Genomic DNA, 11,144 nt, shown 5'->3' with positions numbered 1-11,144 from the left:
CTAGAAAGAGATAAAAATCACACGTTCTTACTGTAATTGACTAACTAGCGGAAGCCGGTCGTTCATGGTGTACAAACAGCACGTCGACTTCACCGATTGAGAATGAAAAGCCCACGTGGGCTATGCGTCTCATTTGTTGCGCAATCCCCCACGGCGCCCCTTGTGCTGTAGCCCGCCCTGTCTGTGAAGCTTCGAGAACATTGCTTGGAAATTGCTTCCATGGTCTTAAGCGAGAAGGCGAAGCACTGCGGCTGAAGCCAGCCAATATTCTGATTGCTGCATCATTAATCTGGCCTCGTGACCAATTCCTATATGCGAAGCCGATCACAAGTCAAGGCTAGACTGCGTCACTTATACTTCACATGTGATCAATCCACAAGGAACTCGGCAGTGCCTTTGTTGTTGCGGCGCCAGGCAATTACATATGCTTATACCGTTCACGTCGCTGTTACCAGAGTAAGTTAGTCTGCCAGGAGGGCCCATATATGATATAGGGCACCGTTACCGACTATCGGTTTGGGTCGCTTTTACGTAAGTGGGGAATAGAGCACAATCGGCAATATCGTTCTAACCACATTTATGTGACGTTGAGTCCCATTTGAGAATCTGCATATCATATTCCAACGCTCTTGGCAATATGATAATCTAGTCGTGACACTTGCTGTAAACGATTTTGATTTGAAGTTTCTCTCCACCATGAAAGGAGATTTTATTAGATAGTAGGAGCAATAACGCAGTACCACTACTAACAAATATGCTCTCAAACTAGGAAATTTACTCAGGTTAGCAATCTCATGGCAATCAAATCGTCACTTTAACACCATGTGTACTAAATTCCTGCACTTTGTGATAGCCTTGTGATACTTCAATTCTAGCCACAGTTGTTCATTAGCTTTATGTAGTACCAATGGCGGTATAAGGAAAAAAACAACACATTCGCACTAGTATGGCTAGCTATCAACGCTTCCGTTGAGGTGTCACCATTCGCAAGTAGAACACATGTGTACGTCAAAGCCCATTTCTAGTTTCACGGAGCATCGACTCTGAATTAGCTGTGTATGATATCAGCGCTTAAGAATGATAAGATGAACTAGATCCGCCGTGCTCTAGACTTATGAGTTTTCCTTGTGATGCCTGGCACGGTTTCGGCCAAGGTGAGGTTAGAAGCATAGAACTGAAGTGCAGTTTGTAGAATGAAAATAAATATAGTTGGACTTGATCGACTTATATGATAGAGAAATGCACGATGTAAGCATTTCTAGTGCCACATCATAAGGCCAAGCAGCTCTGTCACCGGAAGTCGACCCTGACACAAAAGCAGAAGTATCAATTCTTCACATTTTCTATTCAAATTTCGCCTTGAACCGGACTTCTTATTGAGCACTAACAGAAAGCCTGTTCTTCATCATGTCCGGTGATCATTAAGGATACTCATCTCAATTGTCTCACTTCAAGGAGAAATCCGTTTCTCCACCGCAGGACCACCTCTACCGAACCAGAATTCCGGCTTCAAAAAGCTTTTATGCAACTTCGGCATGCTTCCCGGGTGTGGCCCGTTATCTTGGCGTCGATTAGTTCTTGACAACCAAGGGCTCGATATTCCAGATGCCTTCAGCATATTCGTTGATGCATCGATCAGAGCTGAAGAAGCCCATCCTAGACACGCTGCGGATACATTTGGTGACCCACTCATCCTGGTTTCGGTATTCGTTGTCGATGATCTTCTGTGTGTCAATGTAGCTCTCAAAGTCGTCAGATACCAAGTAGTAGTCGCCATGATCGCGGACGGCGGCAATCATTGCGCCAAAATCGTTAGGCTCGCCGAATTTGCCGCTTTGAATTGCTTCGAACACCTTATTAAGATTGGAGTCGACATGGTGCGCGCCATATGTATGCGAATGTCGCAGATCCTCGACATCTTCCGAAAGCGTGCCGAAGAGGAAGATGTTTTCTTGGCCGATCTCACGAGTAATCTCAATCTAGTCAAGAAGTCAGTAAACACATGAAGCATAAACAAAGATACATAAGCACAACTCACATTTGCACCATCACAAGTACCAATAATCAAGCCACCGTTCAGTACAAACTTCATGTTACTGGTACCTGACGCCTCAGTACCAGCAGTTGAGATATGCTCGCTAATATCATTGGCTGGAACGATCATCTCGGCCTTGCTGACATTGTAGTCTTCCAGGAAGATGACCTTAAGCAGGTCACCAATTTCAGGGTCGTTGTTGATAACAGCACCGACATTGTTGATCAAGTGGATGATTTGCTTAGCCATCCAGTAACCGGGAGCCGCTTTCCCGCCAAAGATGGAAACACGCGGCAGCTGCTTCTTCCTCTCTTCGGGACTCAGGGCCTTCAACGCCAAGTATCGGTGAATGACACCGAAAATATTCAGCTGCTGGCGCTTGTACTCATGAATTCGTTTGACTTGAACATCAAAAAGAGCAGCCGGGTTCACCGTGACGTCAAGAGTATCCTTGATGTATCGTGCCAGTCGTACTTTGTTGGCGTACTTGATTTCTGCCCATTCCTTCCTGAACGCCTTGTCATCTGCGTATTGCTCGATCTTGTTCAGCAATGTTAGATCCTTCAAGAACTCATGACCTCCGGTCTTGCTTGCGATCAATTCAGACAATCGAGGGTTTGCCTGGTGTAGCCATCGACGCGGCGTGATACCGTTCGTCACATTTGTAAACTTGTCAGCCCCAAAAATAGCTACGAAGTCTTTGAAGATGGTGGTTTGAATAAGGTCGGAATGGAGCTCGGCAACACCATTGACCTTGTGGGATCCAACAATGGCCAAGAACGCCATGCGGACCATCTTGGTCTGAGACTCTTCGATAATGGATACCCGGCTGAGGATTCCGCGGTCATTAGGGAAGCTCTTCTCAACTTGTTGCAAGAAAAAGAGGTTGATATCGTAGATGATTTGTAAGTGGCGGGGCAGTAAGTGCTGGAACAACCCGACAGACCACTTCTCGAGTGCTTCTGGAAGAACGGTGTGGTTTGTATAGCCGAACTGGCAAAAAATTAGTCAATATCAGAGGATACGAATGAGTCAACCTACAGTTGATGTAACAATCTTCCAAGCTTCATCCCACTCGAGATGCTCTTGGTCCACTAGAATTCTTTGTAACTCAACAATGGCAAGCGTCGGATGAGTATCGTTGAGCTGAATAGCCACTTGGTCAGGGAACTCGCCCCAAGAACGCTTTGACTTCTTGAATCTTCGGACGATATCATGCAAAGATGCCGCTACCCAGAAGTATTGCTGCTTGAGACGCAGCTCCTTACCCCTCTCCAGGTTGTCGTTGGGGTAGAGAACTGCACTGATGGTCTCGGCTCTTTGCTGATCGGCGACTGAGCTCTCGTACTCTCCACTGTTGAACTTTTGGAAATCAAATTCGCCGCTCGAGGCTTTGCTAGACCACAGACGAAGGTTGTTGGTGGACGGTGTGGCGTAACCTGGAATCGGCACGTCATAGGCCACAGCGGTGACAATCTCTCCGCCCTCCCAGTGAGCCACAGGCTTGCCGTTCTCGTCTTGCGACTTGCGAACTTGTCCATAGAATTGGATCTGTCAGGGACTTAGTTACTGCAACCCAGGGATCTGGGCGTCATGAGATAACTTACATCAACAGTAACATCGTGGCGAGGGAACTCCCAAGGATTAAAGTCAAGCCAGTAATCTGGGACCTCGACCTGATAGCCGTTGATAATCTCTTGCTTGAAGATGCCATATCGGTATCTCAGCCCATAGCCCCAGGCGGGATAATTGAGGGATGCCAAGCTGTCAAGGAAGCAAGCGGCAAGTCGACCAAGACCACCGTTACCCAAAGCAGCGTCGTGCTCTTGTCCGATAATATCCTCGATGCGGAAGCCAAGGTCCTTCAAACCGTCTGTGGCGAGGTTAGCTTGACATGCTTTACGGCTATATGTCAGAAGATGGCGGCTATCTTACCCTTTGCTACATCTTTCAGTCCAAGGTTGAGCATGGCATTGTCCATGGCACGTCCCATCAAAAATTCCAGACTGAGGTAGTAGACACGTTTGGTATCTGACAATGTTTGACGCTGCTGAGTCTTGTTCCACGCAGTGATCAAGCGGTCGCGGAACGCTAATGCAGCAGCTGAATATGCAGCCCCTTCATCACAGTTGTACAGACTACGGGCCAATGTGGTCTCGACATGGCGAACAACCTCTTTCTCAAAGCCATCCTTGTCGGTGAAGCCTTTGACCTGATGTTTGGTCCAGGCCTCTCGCTGAGGTTCAGGGATCGAAGCTGTAGAGAGACGTGTTAGTGACTTTGAGCTGATTGTCAAAAACACACGACTCGTCCACAAACAAGTGTATAGCAGTAGTTGTGGACCTCCGTGGCACGATGGCCCACTTTTAATTATATAGCTTTTCATGGGCCAAACAGAATTGACAGTATGGACTCACCCTCAACACTCTTTTGATCGCCAGCGCCAAAACCAGTGTACGTCCTCTTGTGTTTGGGCCGAGAGATGCCACTGGGAGCAACAGAACCGACGATGTCTACAATCGGGGCCGAAGTCGAGGGTCTACGCTCTCTCAAAGGAATTCGCTGCGGCTGCTCCGTCGCCATGGTGAACAGAGGTCTAGCTGAAACTGCGGGAGCTCTAGTTTGTATATGGTATAGTGGAGTGTGGTGTAATGTAGTGTAGGGGTGGTAGTCTACTGGTCTAGAAAGTGAAGCTATCTCCAGGTATTAGTACTATAATCAATTGCCACGGACATTCAGCAGGTTATGACCACGAGGCATGCATAGCCGTTGGCAGGGGAGCACTTACATTCTGTGAAGCAGGTCTACGGAATCGCGGTGCTTGCTCAAGTGGGCTGCCAATGGCGGGAATGAGGGGCACGCGGGGTATGGTGTTGTTGACAGCTCTTTAGGTGGTACCCGGTCTTACGAATGGACGATCACCGCGCGGCAGAGAAACAAATACACAGATTGGACGTTCCGGGACGAACCTCTCGAGTTGCAAGACGGGCTTGGAGAGAGAGAACGAAGCTCGGAAGAACGAGGGAGGTGGAGTGAGATTGGTATATAAGAACAAACAGGGCGGGAAGCTCCTGGAGAATGGAGTGCTCTTGAGGATGGGCTGATTGCCCAATAAGCTAAAGGTGCAATGACGACAGTCAACAGCCCCAGACAAGACGGGGAGAGGGCACAGCTGCAAGCTCCGGGGTTGGGTCTTATGAGTGAGACGCGACTGCATCCTGATCTCGAATTCTAATTGCTTTGAATCTCTCCTACGCATACAAGGTGCGCTTCTCTACATATGACCAGGACAGTGGACTCGTCCAAGCTAGGCAAACCGCAGACCGACCCAGCCCCCCAGTCAGCGCATGCCAGTCGAACTTAAGGTATGGTACCACAGTAGAAACAGCCATTGAACCTCCAATGGATCCATTCGAGATATGCGCTGAAGCGTGCTGGCGTTTCCTTAGTGGCATGGGGTGGAAGCAAGAGTGCGGGGTGGAATGCTGAGATGCGAAGTATTCTCCACCAAACCACTCTCTAGCCGGGCCGGATACTGCCATTTCTCGCTCCATAACCTGGAAGTCCACCTCGTGTTATATCCACCATCGCACGATGGAATGCACAAGAAAGGAAGGATCAAGGCGCGATTGCTCTTAGCTGAGCAGTGGAAGTTTTGAGGCGGTCAGTTCCGCCGTCTCCGATTGCTTTTGTGGGCAGAAAAGCATTTCCTTCATGGTTGCATCGTGATCATCATCATGATCAGTGCCGATGTCCCCTGCTCGGGCAAGCTGTTTGTGTAGGATTGGGTGCATGTGTCTGTTCATGCTGCTGCATTATGGTTTAGCCGTTCCACCATCTCGCAGCTGCAGCTTGACAGTCGCTGAGGTCGTGATGCATGAGTGGCAGCGTATGAGTGTCTTATTTGCTAGAAACCAACTCAGCTATGTCATCCCACATTCACTCACCGTCCAACAGCACCATGTGCATAATCACATTCACCTCGATCTTGCGGAACCTTGCAAGAATGCGGGCTTGTGACGGCAAATCATCAAGCTCACCGGCTTCGCAACACTAAAAATCAAGCAAGCTGCGGTCCGTGTCGTGATAGCAGTTTAATTACGCGTGAGATCTGATCTATATCATCAATACTATTTCTATGCCATGGAAATAGTCCCATTGCCATTGCTGCATAACATATTACGATCATGTCATCCTTGCTGAGCAGCTAATAGGCTGGTTTATGCATTATGCATCTTCGTCCGCCTATTGCGTCGATTGATAACAAGAAACTTGTCGCAAATGTGAGCATAGTCGATGTTTTTCGGATGGCCGGTGTGACTAGCAAACGGGTATGTCTTGCGCTGCTCCACTGAAAAGCACCACAATCCATCGCTTCCGGAAGTTGTGGACGTTACTGAGATACCACTTTTCCTATTGATTGAAACTGCCGCCTATATGTTGCGGCCGCATGTATCCTGGCTCGGTCTTCAGCGAGCCCAAAGTGTCGTTCTCGACGGCACTTTTGATGCCGTTCCCATAGCGCACTCGTGTGTTTCTGCCCCTCGAGATTACGTACCATGCTATACCCGGTACCTCACCGGATCGGATGTCATGTCCGGACTCTAGTCGTAAGAACGTTACATAGATTGTTCATGTACGCCGGCCCCGGAACGCCATGCCAAAAATTGCAAGAAAACCTTCAGTCCCGACGAAAGCAAAACTCCTCCCAATGCTGAAAGTTAAGGACTCCGTTGTAGCTAGAACTCCGAGCCAGCAAGTCAGTAGATGCGAAGAAAAAATGTGTCATCAGAGGATGCCGGAATCCTTGAGGGCATTATTCAGGATGGTCTCCTTCACTGCTGCAAAAACCAATCGGACATTTGAAGTGTCTGTGGCTTGCGTCAAACTAGTGCACGTTAATGTTTGTTTGCGAAAAGGTAGGCAACAATGCAGCTTACTGGGGGTACAGGTTAAGATGTGCCCTGTTGACCTGGTTAAACCTCCAAAGCAGGTATTTGGCTGCCTTGTTCACGTCGTTTCCTCCAGAGTAATCCGGAAAGTAATTACCAAGCGGCGATCGCGGAAGCTTGACTTTGAAGATGTCGACTTTGTTCAGGAACAGGATGATACTGGTACGCATAAACCATCTTGAGTTTACGACAGAGTCAAAGAGTAAGAGACTCTCCATCATGCGATTCTAATGAATCAATCAGTACGTGTGACCATATTCGGGGAAAGGTTTCGTACTTGACTACTTTCCTCCAGCAGAACCTGATCGTACTCGCTCAATGCCACACAAAAGATAATCGAAGTGACATTTTCGAAGCAGTGAATCCATTTCTTGCGTTCGCTCCTTTGGCCGCCAACATCAAACATGCTGAAGCAATAGTTAGCCGTGTTCTTTTCTGGCCGAGTCCCATGTCTGGACTTACTGAATGCTGAGAGCTCCCATCTGGAACCGAGTCTCATATATACCCGTAGTTTTGGTTCTTGCTCGGAGCACGTCCATTTCATTCGGTAGATAGTCGGGGGCGCATATTCTCTGCACTTCGTCAAAGAAACTGCATAGGGGTCAGCGTGGAGATTGTGATGCAGACAAAGTTACAACGTACTATCCCGCAGAATCCATCAAGTAAAACTCGGTTTGGTGCTCCATCAGCCTTTCTATACATGGATCACTCCATATCGCTTGTACTGCCTGACCAATCTGTGGTTCGAGGTGTGCAGATGGTCCCGACTCGACGGTATAGCTTAGTAACAGATTGCAGTGTTCCCGGACTGCCGGATTGCTCGGTTCAATTTCGAATTGATCCATGGCATTGATGACAGCCTTTGCGCATTCGATCAAGTTTTTGAAGACGGTAGCTCTGTAGTTGTATAGTTCGTCTTCCGAGTAGCCCTTCAGATGGATGATCTTCATCTGCTTTACGATTGTTGATTTCCCGCTCTCGCCGGACCCTACATGCAGTTTCGGATTAGAGTCTGCCTCATGATTTGGAGCCTTGAATAAGCTCACCAAGTAAGAGGATTTTGCATTCTCGCCGTAACCTCTTGGAATCTTCGTCGAGAGATCTATCAATTGCTTGACTGCGCTTTTTCTGCTCCTCCTCCTCTTTATTCGTGCTCATGCACGAACCCATTTTCGCAGGATAGAGCCGAGCGCAAAATATAGGTTCTTTCAACAAAGACTGCCCTATACCAGAACTCGTGCCGGAAACGATACCAGCACGGTCCCTACAAGCTCATTTCCCGTCTGTCTCGCTCTCGGCAGCTTGAGCGACTGTTGAAGGTCTCGTGAGGAATAAGCTTGCGTCGGAGCACACAGTATCGGTGTTGATGACGGTGGCGTAGGGTTTGTCCCCCGCAGTGCGTATGAGGCGTGCAGCTCAGAGCGCTGTCCTGTGTTCATGAGCTGATATCGCAGACTGGTGAACGCGGCCGGATGCAACGCAGCTTTTCGCAAGACAAAGGTAGCCTGGTCGAGGAAGCTTGTTTAGTAGAGAATCGCTGCTATGAAGGCTCGCCAGTCAGATGACGAAATAAATTGAGAATGTTCGGGAGGACGGTTGAATTGGGTGGCAGCGCAGTCTGGGGCAGCTTCCAGACTCCACAGCGCTGCTTTTTGCTTTTGCTTTTGTTCCGCACTGCTACTTTAGCGAGAAGCCGTCGATCGTTTTAGAGTGTGGGATCCTGGAGTTGGCGGACAAATTGCAAGAGTAGCTCCTCCAGAGCCAAGCCGAGAAGTTGCAGTAGCAGTGACGTGGAGGTTGCAAATGCCCCAATGAAAGGAATGCGTTGGATTTTACCTACGAGACAGAGAGAGAAGGAGAGAAAGAGAGAGTGATGGACTGATTCGGTTTGTCGTTACCAAGGGTCGCCCCGAGTCCACAGCCGTTTCTTTTGTGTAACTTCAAAGCACTGTCTTTCGGGCGGTACAAGTACAAGGCGCACCTAGCTCAATAAGTTGAGATGAGCCCGAGGCAAATACATGAACTAAGTTGAGCTCGAGCTGGGGGGGTAAGCGGCCAAGAAGCTCAATCAAGTCGGGTCGGGGGGATGGGGAATAGAGGATAGAGGGAATGGCGATCAAAGGAAAGATAGTTGCAACCGACAGACCGAAATGGCCGACGATGCTGCAGCACCCTTTCTACCAGGCTGAACTGTAAAAAAGGACGACCTGCAAGCGGACGTACGCAGTACTCGGCTGCGACTAGTTGCGAAATGGCACAACTGTGCGATGATGGCGAAGAACGTCCCTTATTATTCGTCAGTCCCAGCGTCCGTTCTGCCTGCCTTGCTCGGTAAAGCTCGATCCATTACAACGTGGGATATGTGCACAGTGGCCTTGTCTATCGTACTAGGCCAAGTACATAACTCATTAAATGGTGGGTGCGCGATGATCGATGGGGCCTCCTTCATATGTATCGAAACTATGAAACTGGGCCGTGGGCTACTGCCGCATAAACGTGGAAACTTGCCAGCACTTGCAAAGTTGACCCTGACACGGGCATTACCCCATTTCCAGCTTGGACGTGCGGATACTGTGCAAGCTTGTCATGTGCAGGCCGACATGACCAGTCACTGGTGTCGACCAAAACAAAACAAAAAGTATTATAAAAATAATTAAAAACAAAAACTTTTCGGCATACCACCTATTCACTCAATAGAAATGCTCAGCGTCTAGCGGAAAGCTTCGATGGTCTATTAGCGTAGGGCGGGTACGATCGGACCAAGGGATTGTAGCTTCTTTTTGTTGAGCTCGAGATTAGAAGTGCTCCTGTCTAATTATAATCGAGCGGCAATTCACCAGTGCTTGTGCATCTTAATTTCAAGGACTCGCAGCACGGCCGTACGTAGTGCAGCTTAATTTCGTCAAGAATATAAACATGCATTGGTCTGAGCAATCATACGTCTGCACCGTCGGGTGTATCGTCTTTACAGGAGCCAGCTGCCCTGTCCCCAGCCTCTTTCGTTAGAACGACACTCGCTTATATGCTGGATTACATCGAGTCAGAGGATTGATGTTGCTAGTCTGCATGCTTCCCACATGTTCCTAATCAAACGACACCTGTGAGCCTCCTTTCCAACGGAGAGTCGGCTTCCCGGTAGTTTGCCGAACATTGCTTTTCCAAGTTTTGTTTGAGGCTGAAGGCATCCGCATGACAAGCCCCAAACGCATTTGTGTCTACTACTTGATATTCATGAGATAGATAGATGGTCCCCTCGACCCAGAATTCTATTTCAGAGTCAAGGTCCACTCGTTTGCCATGGCGCTGGGACAAGCCATTACCCACGTGGGGCTGCTGGCGATCGCCACTTGTGGATTCGGATCTCACGTATCTCCTCTTGAATGATATTCGATCCAAGTCACTATCACTACTGTACTTTGACCTTGACAATGCCACAAGTAAACCGCCCGAATACAAAAAGCCTTACCTAAATAGCCTTCTAGTCATACTTTGATTGGAATCCAGGAGAAAGTTCCTGAGAAGCTAGAGGCGCCAGCACTCGTCCCAGCAAGTAACACTGACCAATATGAGGGCCTTGCTTGCTATAAAACATGTTATAATGGAGCTCGCACTGCCATTGTGTCGTAACTTCCGCAATGGCCGAGCAATTACAGACTCGAAACCTTGGTATTGTTCTCTGAGAAAAAAATGAAGCTTTCTATCAATCACTAATAGCACTCATTGCTAAAATTACTTATTTCCTCGTCATCGAACCATCATTTTGGTGACGAAGGTAGATTAGTGGTGGCTTTGTCACATTTATTCCACAGATCATCTTCCCAAGGTATCGGCGATTCCACGTGTCAATCCGGGGGTTCCCAGGGGCCATGGTAGGACAACTTCTTCGGCGACAACTTTCGATTCGTCGACCCAGATCTCAACCCACCTGTCAAGTGCAGCTCATGTCTCGCATAAAGTGTAATCAGTCTCGAGTTCAAATTCATCGTTTATCGTTGCATGCCCACAACCCGTTTAGACTGCTGATGCTTGCAACTTCATTCTTGTGTCATGGAGATGGCATTCGACTGCAAAAAATACACCAAGCTTAGTTATAACCCGCCTGGCTAATACTAAGGACTTGCTAGCCTACGAACATATTGTCTTCATCGCATACCCGT

The 11,144-nt window shown here is 48.4% G+C and overlaps 2 protein-coding genes across 2 annotated transcripts; both read right to left on the bottom strand.

Moving 5' to 3' along the window:
• Positions 1 to 1,571: 1,571 nt before the first annotated feature.
• BKA67DRAFT_590012 (glycosyl transferase) lies at positions 1,572 to 4,618 on the bottom strand (the record flags this gene model as incomplete). The annotated part of the gene is made up of 6 exons (XM_046104542.1): positions 1,572 to 1,979; positions 2,039 to 3,028; positions 3,077 to 3,586; positions 3,643 to 3,908; positions 3,971 to 4,291; positions 4,453 to 4,618. The coding sequence occupies 6 exons, from the start codon at positions 4,616 to 4,618 to the stop codon at positions 1,572 to 1,574; spliced, it is 2,661 nt and encodes an 886-aa protein (XP_045964846.1).
• Positions 4,619 to 6,823: 2,205 nt separating this feature from the next.
• Positions 6,824 to 8,157, bottom strand: BKA67DRAFT_653877 (G protein alpha subunit; the record flags this gene model as incomplete). Its single annotated transcript, XM_046106460.1, has 6 exons — positions 6,824 to 6,923; positions 6,976 to 7,214; positions 7,265 to 7,394; positions 7,450 to 7,578; positions 7,630 to 7,975; positions 8,034 to 8,157. 6 exons carry the CDS (start codon positions 8,155 to 8,157, stop codon positions 6,824 to 6,826), a joined length of 1,068 nt encoding a protein of 355 aa, XP_045964845.1.
• Positions 8,158 to 11,144: the final 2,987 nt, after the last annotated feature.

Source organism: Truncatella angustata (assembly GCF_020726525.1).
Source record: "Truncatella angustata strain MPI-SDFR-AT-0073 chromosome Unknown BKA67scaffold_1, whole genome shotgun sequence".
In the NCBI taxonomy this organism is placed as follows: domain Eukaryota; kingdom Fungi; phylum Ascomycota; class Sordariomycetes; order Amphisphaeriales; family Sporocadaceae; genus Truncatella; species Truncatella angustata.
This window is presented reverse-complemented; position numbering and strand designations above follow the sequence as displayed.